Source organism: Lepidochelys kempii, chromosome 5, assembly GCF_965140285.1.
Source record: "Lepidochelys kempii isolate rLepKem1 chromosome 5, rLepKem1.hap1, whole genome shotgun sequence".
Lineage (NCBI taxonomy): Eukaryota > Metazoa > Chordata > Testudines > Cheloniidae > Lepidochelys > Lepidochelys kempii.
In genome coordinates this window covers 46874092-46885626 of record NC_136384.1, presented here as the reverse complement: position 1 = coordinate 46885626, position 11535 = coordinate 46874092, and the positions used below count along the sequence as shown (strand labels likewise).

The following is an 11535-nucleotide window of genomic DNA, read 5'->3' as shown; positions in this document are numbered from 1 at the left end:
GTAGCAGCCGTGTTAGTCTTCATTCGCAAAAAGAAAAGGAGTACTTGCGGCACCTTAGAGACTAACTAATTTATTTGAGCATAAGCTTTCGTGAGCTACAGCTCACTTCATCAGATGCATCATTGGGAACAGCAGCAGGGCTAAGCAACCTCCTCTCCCAAGGGAGAGCAATGGCCGACGCGTGGACTCATGGACGTAGATTGGCACAGCAGGATTGGGGTCGTTATTCAGCGTTTCTGCAGCGTCGTCCGGCATACGTCCCCCCCCGGGCACCCAGGGATGGACGGGCAGGCGGCCAGGAATCGCTCTCGGCGAAGGCCCGACCCTCGCTCGCGTTCTGCCCCAGAATTTTGCAGGCTCGGAAGCTACCGGAGGGCCGCTCTCTCGAGCAGGGCTCAAGCACCCCCACCCTGAGCAACCAGGGTGCCCAGGCTCTCCTACGCTGCCGGCTATTTGCCCTCAGCCCCTTGTAGCCAGTCACTCCTCACCCCGCCTGTGAGGAACCACCGCATGCTGCCCTCCAACAGCGCCCCTGACGCCGAGTCCCCCCCGCTCAGCCCGCCCCTGGCGGGGCCCCATATACCGAAGTCCAACCACCCCCTGAACGACTAGTAAAGAACACTCCGCTAAGCTCCCTGTATTTATAGGCCCGGGTGCACTGCGCAAGCGCATAGCAAAGCCCCAGCACTCTCGCTCACTTCCTGTTGCCCTGGGACCGTTTCCGGGTCACTCGTCGTGGCCACGCCCCTTGGTGCTAGTGTGGTGCGCAGCGTACTGCCGCAGCCTCTCGTTCCCGCCGGAAACTTTTCTTCAGGAGCGTTGGTAGCCGAGCGCGAGGGACTCCCCGGGGGGGCGGGGCCATGGCGGGAGGTGCCGGGCTGCGAGGCCGCCGCTGCCGCTTTGCCTCCTGGCTCTGGCTGCGCCCCTGCTCCGGCCGCTGAGGGTCCCTGGGAGCTAGAGCCCCAGGCATGGCCTCCCCGCCGCTCCCGGAGGCGGGCGCCGAGCTGCGGGCCCTCCAAGGGAAGGTGGAGGTGCTGGAGGCGGAGCTGGGGTGCTGTCGGAGCCAGCTGGAGCAGGTGCAGAGGCTGCTGCGCCACACGGAGCGGCTCTATCGGGAGGCCCAGGAGAGCAACGGGGCGCTACAGACACAGGTACCGACCCCGTCTCAGGCCGCTGCGGGTCCCTCCCCTCGCCACTCACCGAGCCTCCCCCTGTCACCCGGGCACGCCCTCCCCTCACCTCTGGGGCTGCTCCCCTTCCCGCACTGGCGCGGCCCTTTCCTTAGCAGCCAGACGCCTCATCAGTCCCTGAGTATTCAGGGTTTTCCCTCAGAGATCCGGGTCTGCATGCCCAGCCCCATGCTCCCTCTGGCTCTTGACAGGCTGTGGGTCTTGTTAGTCTCTCATGTCGCTGAGCTGTTTTCCTCAGCTGCAGCACCAGACAACCATAAGCTCTAACATTCTCCAGTTCACAGAAAGTCCTACAGAGATATTTGATCTAATTTAGCTTCTCAAGTTGAGTGCCCAGCACTGGAACTTAGTTCCAGCATTTTTGAAACCATCACTTACAAGTACATTCTATATAGTATTCAGACTTACAAACCTGGTTCCTTAATCGAAAGGGAAGATTACACTAGGGAGAGGCAAGAGAAGGAAAAAGATAGAAGACAGCCTGGTAAAGATTTGGGGCAGTATGGGTCACAGAGATTTTTATAGTGTTGATACATCACTAGCTGTGGTATACTAAAATGATAAACATTATCCTTTAGGGTCACATGAAAAGTGCATGTTTGAATTTTAGTCTTGTACCTTACAAAACAGTTAGTGGTTTGGTCGCTTCCTTCACATTTCCTTCTTTAATCAGTATAATTTTAATATGACCGGAATGTCATCTTTGTTATGACACCCACTTGTCTAATACGTGGGAGTCTCAAGAAACTAAAATCAGTTATGGTATCTATGATAGACCTAAATAGTTGTTTCTGTACAATATATGCAAGAAAATAGAGCAGTACAGTTTTCTGAGATGGATAATTATAATGGCTTTGATTTAATAGTTTTTATAATGCACGCTTTTTCCTGCAGGTCGAAGAGCTGAGTAAGGAAGTCCATGATAGGAAGAAAAAAGAGAGAGAGACATCTAGTGTAGAAGTGCAAACTGAAGACTATGATTCTTGGCAACAGTCAGGTAACCAGTGGAAATTGCACTGGAAGCAGTGGAAAGAAAGATCCTTAACACTTTCATTAATCAGTTAAATTAGTTCACTGACTTAACTAACTCCCTAAATATTGTTCTCCATTTCTTATTAATTTGAAGTTTATTTTATATGCGCATGTAGCTCCCCTTCCTGTCCTGCATCAAACACAACTTCTTGTCATTGCCTTTAAGGCCTTTCACTATTAAGCCCTGTCATTGTCTGTGAAATAAAACTGCTGATCCAGGCTTTGTACTGCTGGTGATTAGTTTCAGTTGTCCAGTTTTCTGCTTCTCCTTCAAGCAGTCATGCTGCCTTCTATGCATGCAGAAATACTTCTTCATCAAAATTTGGAAAGCTACCTGTGAAGAACTGAGAATGTGATTCTACAATTTTTGAACTCTGTGAGATTATGAACCCCATGTGTCTGTCAGATTGCAAACTCTGTTTTGAATGTGCACCCTTCGGTCCTTCTCCAGGTTGTGTTTGCCTCCATGTTAGGTTGGCATTGGAAAGGCTGGTGACAAAAGAATAACAGTGGGGGGGAGTTGACCATTAAATACCCAATAGTTGCTAATTTGCTAAAAGACTGGTCCCTGCACGGAAGAACTAGTTTAATGGGGGAGGTCTCATTGGTAAGTCACCTAACAGGGATTTGTGCTCATGTGAGGAAGCTGGCAAGGGGGTCGCTGGACCTGGGGCTAAAGGTTTTAAAAGGGTAGAAACTGATTGCTCAAGGGTCCATTTTGTCAAGTTCAGGAGGGAAAAGGCACCCCGCATATAGAAGCCTCATGAGGAAGGAGGGCCCTGTCTGCTTTCCAGAGTCTGGATGGCCCAAGGGACTCGGACCACAGCCTAAAGACCCCAGGGGATCCAGAGCAGAGCGGCTTGGTTTTCCCCTCCGAGCAGTCCTAGTCAATGATTGGGAAGGGGCACTTACTAGGATCTAGGGTACCATCCCCTTATCCTCTTTTAAATCCCCCTTTAAAAACAACCTCTGCTGCGATGCATTTAAATAACTATTGTCTGGCATTGATTAGGCAAATGTTGAGTTGCGCTTTAAGCTTTTCTACTAAAGACAGTTCATTTTATTATTGTTTCATCATCCCAGTCCATTCTGTTTTATCCACTTATTATGTGCTGTCTGATTTCTAGATTTTGAGCTTCCAGGGCAAGGAGCTCAGCTCTTTTTGTTTGTTTTTGTTTTGTTTTGTTTGACTTCTCTGTGCAGTGCCTAGCACAATGATAATGCTGATCTTTAATGGAGGCTCCTAGACACTAGCATAATAGAAGAATAAATAACAGGATTACTTGTGCATACACTTCAGCAGTTGCAGAAGTACACTTAAGAAAGTTTTCATTTGCTCAACAAAAGTGGGGTAAACCCAAAATGGTGCATACAACCTGGAAATTGAGGCTACTTAGCCTATTTGTGAAAAGTGAAGCATATGTATTAGGGTCGTCAGGCTGATTTGTGTAAAATGTTACTTTGCTAATTTATGCAATTTAAACTTTTTTCTACAGATTATTACAATTATCAGAATTATTGTAACAACATTGATGCTCAAGATAACGCATCTGAACTATCACTGCAGCAGAACCATGAGAATGAAGGTCCCAATCCTAATTCTACAGAGCAGACTCAGGCAGGTGGTGATATTCATTCACACATTGGTAGCACAGAACTTGCTGAATGTGGACAAGGGGATAACTTAATCGAGAATTTACAGGTAGTAGAACTGTGTGTTTTGAAATACTTTTGGAGTCCTTAATCTGACAACATGTCTATGATTTTGAAAGTCTAGCTTCAGTTCCAATATTACTGTCTGAGATAGCTGTTTCAGTGATCCAGTACTGAAGATTGTTTATAAATTTTTCTCCTTTGTGCAATAAAACTAGGGTCCCAGTTCTGCAATCAGGTCCGCCAGTATGGATCTGGGTGCAGGATTGGGGCTAGGTTGTAAAGGTGTATGCACATTTTAAAGCAAGAAAATTTTAAGAAGCACAGAATTTAGATTAGGAGCTATAATTGCAGCATGTTTTTACACAAAGAACATCCTTCTAATCTGCATTATGTAGAACCATAAACTCACAACATCATTTATAATTTTTTTTTTTAAAGCAGTCACATAACCTTGTATCCTCTATGGATAGTAGTCCTCTGATTTAACCATCTCTGTAAAGCTGGAACCAAATGAGATTTTTTTTTCTTTTAAGGAACAATTTAAAGAAAGTGTGTGCGTGTGGTAGCATGGGCCTTGCCTGGCATGGCCTGGAAGCATGAAAAGTAGCCCAGTCAGAAATATTTGCAAAACGTGTGCAGGTAGGTTGGAGGTGTAGCTGGAGAGGTATACAGGAGTGGACAAGGAAATTGAGATTGCAGTCAGAGGTACTGCATTGGAGGCGAGTGTGGGAAGAAGCCCCAGACATGTGGGGAAAGAGAAAGTGTAGCAACCTGCAAGGGGAAAAAGGGATGCTTTTAGATGCGTTGAAGATAGATGGAATTAATGGATCGAACAGTGGTAAGGCTCTGACAGTGAATAGGAACTGCAAAGGAGAAGGCTCTTGTATCATTAGTTGTGAAATTGTGGGAAAAGCCTGGAAGAGAGGGTCCGTATTAGAAGATGGGGGAAGTAGCAGAGGAGAAAGGGAGAGACATAAGGTCTGAGGTATCTTATCTAAGGCCATGTCTGCACTTACAAGCGTGCAGCAACACAACTGTACCAATACAGCTGTGCCACTGTAAGATCATTTGTGTAGCCACATTATGCCAACAGGAGAGAGTTCTGCCATTGACATAATAAAACCAGCTCAATGAGCGGTGCTAGCTATGTCGGTGAGAGACATAGCTTATGCTGGCAAAACTTACGTCACTCAGGGTGTCATGGTTTTTTTTAAAGTTTTGCCGACATAAGTGTCAGTGTAGACATGGCCAAAGAATTGATACTCACCATAGTATCTGAAGTTGGCTGCAACTAGTATACACAGTTTAAAAACAAAGCAGTTATTTTTTAAATGGATCCTGAAATGAATGGGGATCAGAGGGGAGTTTGAGAAAAGGTGTGTGTTGTGGTTATACTTCTTTTGTATGCTTGAGAAGGTAGACAGTAGCATTATGTGCATGCTGGAAACTGGAGAGCTAGAATTTGAAAGGTTCTAGAGAAAGGAACTTCATCAGTTAATGGGAGAGGGGATGAAACCATGAATGGGGGATCTCAGCAAAGGTGGACTCAAACCAGTGATATTGATGTTTGTTATAGAGTTTATGGTCACTTTCTATTAGGGGTACATTTATAAATAGTTAGATGATCTATGAAAGTTTTAATAAGTGATAGATACTGGTATAACAGAACATATTCTAGATGGTTATATGCAACCCAGTGACCTGGATATCAGTCTCTAACACATACTACTCATGTCTATAACATACTTATAACCTCTATTACTGATTTATTAACCTTTTATAAACTAAGAAATGTACCCTTCATATAGTGTGTGACTCTATTTATAAATTACTCAGATAACATGGTGATGAGCACATAAATGCATAGGTAGGCCTATATGGGCATAGTTGCAGTGCTCATAAGGATTATGTCGATTACTTTATTGGATTGAAAGTACTTACACTCAAATCTTCTATCAGCAGAATAGGTATAGCATGGGCATTTGGCAGTGCCAGCTCTCCCACTTCTCTATGCTGTCAGTTTGCCTTACCCCCTGATGTAGGTAGACTATATATCGGGATAAGAAATGAGTTCACTCTTTGCCTGTCAGTCTTGCACCTCTCAAAGTATCTCAGTTGTGGTGCTGGTTTTGCAATCTAGTACTTAAACGCTGAACTGAGAACCAATGTTTATTTTATAAAGGTCACTGTGGGGCCAACAGATGGTAACTTTCTTCACTACTGTCAGTAACCTGAGTCACTTTTGAATTGAGTAATGAAAAATGAAAGGCTTTGGGTGGAGTTCTGGCCCCACTGACGTTAGTGGGAGTATTGACATTGTCGTCAGTGCAGTCAGCATTTCAACCTCTTTTTCTCCACTAACAATCCTCTGAGACCTCCATATCCCTGAGGCACTAGATTTGTATCAGTTCATTAACATTGATATTTCTTTAAAATGCTGAAGTGTGTGACAATGGAAGAATAAAAGCTGACCTTTCTTGTAGCAGGCAACTTACTTTTTTTATTATCTGATCTTAGGAACCAGAAGATACTTCATTAGCAGAAGGTACATTAGCAGAAAGCTTGAGAGCTGCTGCAGAAGCTGCTGTATCACAGACTGGGTTTATTTATGATGAGACTACTGGATTGTATTATGACCATAGCACTGGATTCTACTATAATTCGGTAAGTTTCTTTTTCAAAATTGTTGCTGTTTTACATATATGGATCTGTTCTATTTGCCTGATATAATAAAAGTTGGAGTAATAAAGATTGATGGAATCAACAGAGAACTAAGACCTGAGCTGATTTTATAATTTAAAGTAAATATTGAGTGTGCAAATATCCTGAGAAATAATTTGAAAAGAAAAGGAAAATTTCATCTCCAAGCACGTTTTTTTCTAAACAGAGTGACAAAACTGGAGTAACACTTGTTTTCAGTGGTTTAACTCTAGACTGAAACCAATGCAACAGAGGTCAGATGCTGCTAAATATTTTTCATGGGACATAAAGCTGTTTAAGTGGTACACTCTGAGAAAAAATCACACAAATGTGTCCCTTGATGTGAACAATATAAATCATGTTTACCGTGTGCTAAGGAACTCTTAATAGTGTTTTCCATAATTTTTGCATTATTAAGTTGATGGTGTTACGGTTTCTGTGAACCAGTTGAAATTCACTGTAGTTCAAAGATCAGTGCAAACACTTACTCTCAAATTGTCAGGTTCCTCATACATGCAATTGCAGTGTTTTGTGCAATCATCCAGTTCACATATGCGGTTTTAAAAGTGCAATTGCTGAATGATGATAAATGCCAGTATGAAAAGCAAATGTAGGCCTTTATCTAGTTCCTTTCAGACCTTGTGTACTGTTAACATTTTTGTACTATTAACAAAGATGTCTCTTAAGGAGAAAATTATTTCTGTAGCAAATTATTCTACAATAGCAAAGCTTCTGTTGGAATCTTTATTTTAAAATTAGACTTAGAAACATGAGCTTAAAAATAAGTCAAATTTTGAACAAAACAGATTGTAGTAGCCTACCCTGAGTCATTGAGATTTCTCTGCTACCAAAAGCCTATTCAGAGAAAGTGTAGGAAACCGTTCCATTTAGCTGGATGCTCTTATGATTAATTGAAAATAATTTTGGGAGAAAATAAAAAAGAATATCAAGAGTATGTCTACACTACAGATTACTTCAGTATAATTTACATTGCTCAGGGGTGTGAATAATCCACACCCCTAAGCAACATAAATTATACTGACCTAAGTGTGCAGGCAGGAGTTATTAAAAGTCAACAGAGAGCTTAGAGCTTCTTCACCAGAAGTGCTGGAGTGGTGCTGTTGTGCCACTGTGATGATGTAGTGTAGACATAGCCAAAGACCTCAGGCAAAGTGGATCAAACTGCTTCAAGAGTTATTCAGCTTCAGCAATATAGATGAGTCTTCATTTATGAATGTGGATGTCTTTTTCTTTTGTAAGGCGTCTATTTTGCTATGAATGTAAAAGCATACATGTTAATCTTAATGGAAGTCCTATACTGAAGGAAGACTAGACTCTTAAATTTGCAACACTGCATGGGCAAACTCAGTCATATGCTTTAGCAATGTATGTAATGCTCATGAAAAGTGCTATACTGACAGCACTAGAAAGTGTAGGACAGCTACAGCATAGACATTGGTTTTACAAGCTTTCTAACACACTCACCATTTTGGCTCAACCCTGCACCACCTGTTTTATTCTCTGCATCTAGGGATGCTTATTCCTAATGTTTTATTTTTCAGTATTGTTAATGTGTTATTGATGTGATAGGATGCAATCCTGTAAACATTTGAAGCCAGTGGGGCTACTCACAGAAGTAAAGGTAAGCCTGTGTATAAATGTTTGCAAGATTGGGATCATAGGGTCCAGCCTCATTCTGCATTACAGTTACTTGACCCTTTACTTGTGTTTTCTTGTCTAATGACTGTCACTATAGTAATATGTAATAGAATTTAGCGCATTGTTACATTTATATGAACTTCACGCACAGTTCTTTATTAATTTGATGTTTCACTAGGCAGTACATAAATCTGATTAAAGGATGCATTTTGCTTTGTTTTTCTTTTTAAAGGAAAATCAACTTTATTATGATCCAACCACTGGAATTTATTACTATTGTGATGTTGAAAGTGGCCGATATCAGTTTCATTCACGAGTGGATCTGCAGTCTTACCAGGCTTCAACCACTCAGACTAAGGATAAAAAAGGGAAAAAGAAAAGAAAAGATCCAGAGTGGATTACTGCAAATGAATATAAGGTAATTTATTTCAGATTTGTAAATATTTATCAAAGGCAAAAATTATTTTTCTGTGAGCAACTTGTGATTGTGTGGATTTTGTGAACTGAAGGAATGATATGTATCCAAAATGTCATCAATGCATCACTAAAAGTTAAGAATTAACACTAGAAAGTGTTAAAATAATTTTATGATTGAAGGGGCTAAAGTGGGGGCCTTAAGTCAGGACATCTTTGTTTTTCCGAGTTTGAACTGTAATTGCAGCGCAAAGTATATACAACACTTTAAACTCTCACATGAGCCATAACTCTGCAGTAGATACGTACAACAAGGTGAATTGAGGAAGAGAGTGCTTTTATGTTAAACACTAATGTTACCTTAATGTGTGTGTTTTTAAGTTCTTTTTTTGTGTACAAAAACGTAGGAAAACTTTAAGAAAAATCAATGTGAATACCTTTATCCCACAAGCCCATTCCATTGACCTCATCTTGAATCTATAGTCATTTGGATCCAATCTGATCTTCATAGAATTATTTTAATTAATTTTATATCCCACCTTTCTATTCCAATACCATTTGTTCAGGCCATCTTTGTTATCTACTGTGTCAACTGAACTATTGCAATATACATCTTAATACTTACACACTGATTTCAGTGGCTGTTTATTAAGAAAAGTTTAGCTCCTCTTTGACTATATTTTGTCTCCCAAATGCTAAAACAGTTTACTGTGTACTACATTATAAGTAGACATTTTGAACTTATACTTAGGCATATTATCATTTTCAAGTTGTGGTACAAGTTCTGTTGCCATTGATGCTCATAGCAGAATTAAAGAAACATCTCCTGATGCATACCAGTATTTGCTATGTCAAATGATTGTTGCAGAGGAACACCATTTGAATTGTAAATTAAGTTTTTTCTACTACTAATTTAATGATACATGTTGATTACCTCTGTTCACAGTGCTTGCTAGTTTGCATTTCTAAAACAGAATGCGGTGTTATCTATTTTCCTCCATGAAATTACATGAGCATCTCAGATTTCAGACAGTCATGTTGTCTAAAACCTAGAATAAACAAAATTAATGCTTTTTACTGTAGGGATTTTCAACCTTCTTGAATCAAGTCCCCCAACTAGCATTATTCTTTTTTACTTGGAGCCCTTCCCACTCACCCTACCCTTACAATAGTGAGTGGGATACTGCCACCTAGTGTTGCTAATGCATTTGTTCAGAAGGTATCAGGCAAATTACTTAAAATGCAAGTCAAATGGTACTATAAAAAAACACCCCATCCCTGTATTAGTGCTGCCGATGTCAGTCAGCGTGAGAAGTTTGGGCTTGTTTGGTATTGGAACTAGGATCCATGCAAGGTTCAGTGTTTGAAAGGTCATCTACTTGAAGATGTTTTCTGTACTTTGTCTTCAATGCTGTAAGTCTGGAAAACCCAACTTTGCATGGGTATGATGAAGCAAAAGGTAGAAAGAGTAGAGAGCTCTGGGAATTTCTCTGTAATTGAAAGCCAGAAGTTTGAGAGAGAAAAAGTGCCAAAATGGTCCTCCTGTCTGCTGTTGCATTTCAGCTCAGTTTGTTGTTCTTCTGCCTCCCCTGAAAGATGGCTTTAACCTACAAAAATGAGCAGATCATAAGCCCAGGCAAATGAGCTGCAGTCTTTCAGTCCCGTCACATGTTCAACAACGGCAGCTTGTAAATCATCATAATTAGGCTTGAAAGGATTAGATTTTTATCAGTAAATGTCAGTTTTACCATATACACACATACCAATGAAAAATATTTCTATCAATAATAATTGAAATTTACAGAGAGGCAAAGTAAGAAAATGGCTCCTTGAAAACTTATTAGAGTTTGGTTTAATGAATTTACTTTGTTTATTTTGACATCATGTTGACAACTCATGTTTTAATGATTATAAAGCTGGAATATCAACATCTGTCACTAAATAACTCTTGTTTGGACCCCCCATAATTTTTCACAAGTGTGCACATTTAAATAGCTAAAAGTAAAAGCTTAAAATAAACAGACGTTAGCCACTACATTATAAAAGAATAAAAATCAAGTTCTGCCAAGCCTAATTGCCACCCCACAATCGTAAAGGAAATCTGAAAATGTGGGAAATGTTGTAGTTTCCACTTGCAAATCAAGAGGCTCACATGTCCTGTTTCTGAATAGAATTTGTTAATTTATCTGATAGGAGGAGATTCTTCACTTGCATAGATGCATTTAGTGAATTCAGATGGTTGAAAACTTTAACAAAGTAAGCAAATAGAGGCAGCCAAGGGCAGTCATGAAGGTCTTTGCATCAGTTAAGATGATTTTAACCCCTTCACATAACTCAAAAAGGCGAAGTATTCTTCCTCTTGATAACTACCTTTGGTTTGGAGTAGTAGGTGGTGATTATTGTCATGCTGTCTGGAGTGGCTCACAACCATGACAACCAACCTCAGGGCTGACTCAGAAAGCAGGGCAGAAACCCCAAACTGGTTGTATGCTCTATAATTAGATTTCACCAACCCAATAACAAGGAGAACTCAATTTGCTCAATATAACAGTCTTACTGTGAACTGTCACTGCAAATCCCAAGGCAGCAAATGAATATTATCTAGCACAGTGGCTCTCAACCTTTCCAGACTAGCGTATCCCTTTCAAGAGTCTGAATTGTCTTACAGACACCCAAGTTACACCTCACTTAAAAACTACTTGCTTACAAAATCAGACATAAAAATACAAAAGTGGTCACAGCACATTTTACTGAAAAATTGCTTACTTCCTCATTTTTACCATATAATTATAAAATAAATCAATTGGAATATAAATACTGTATTTACATTTCACTGTATAGTATAGAGAGCAATACATATAAATGATTGTATGAAATTTTAGAT

General features: G+C 40.7%; 1 protein-coding gene across 3 annotated transcripts in view; it reads left to right on the top strand.

Moving 5' to 3' along the window:
* Positions 1-730: 730 nt before the first annotated feature.
* The window catches only part of AGGF1 (angiogenic factor with G-patch and FHA domains 1), a 39211-nt gene continuing 28406 nt past the window's right edge, over positions 731-11535 (top strand). The window contains exons 1-5 of one of the 3 annotated variants that reach the window (XM_073344179.2): positions 731-1151; positions 2085-2187; positions 3719-3924; positions 6396-6542; positions 8470-8655. In XM_073344179.2, coding sequence (XP_073200280.1) covers positions 969-1151; positions 2085-2187; positions 3719-3924; positions 6396-6542; positions 8470-8655 — 825 coding nt within the window. In that variant the 5' untranslated portion in view covers positions 731-968. The remainder of the gene's footprint in view (positions 1152-2084; positions 2188-3718; positions 3925-6395; positions 6543-8469; positions 8656-11535) is intronic. The other 2 variants (XM_073344178.1, XM_073344177.1) reach the window with 2 other exon arrangements.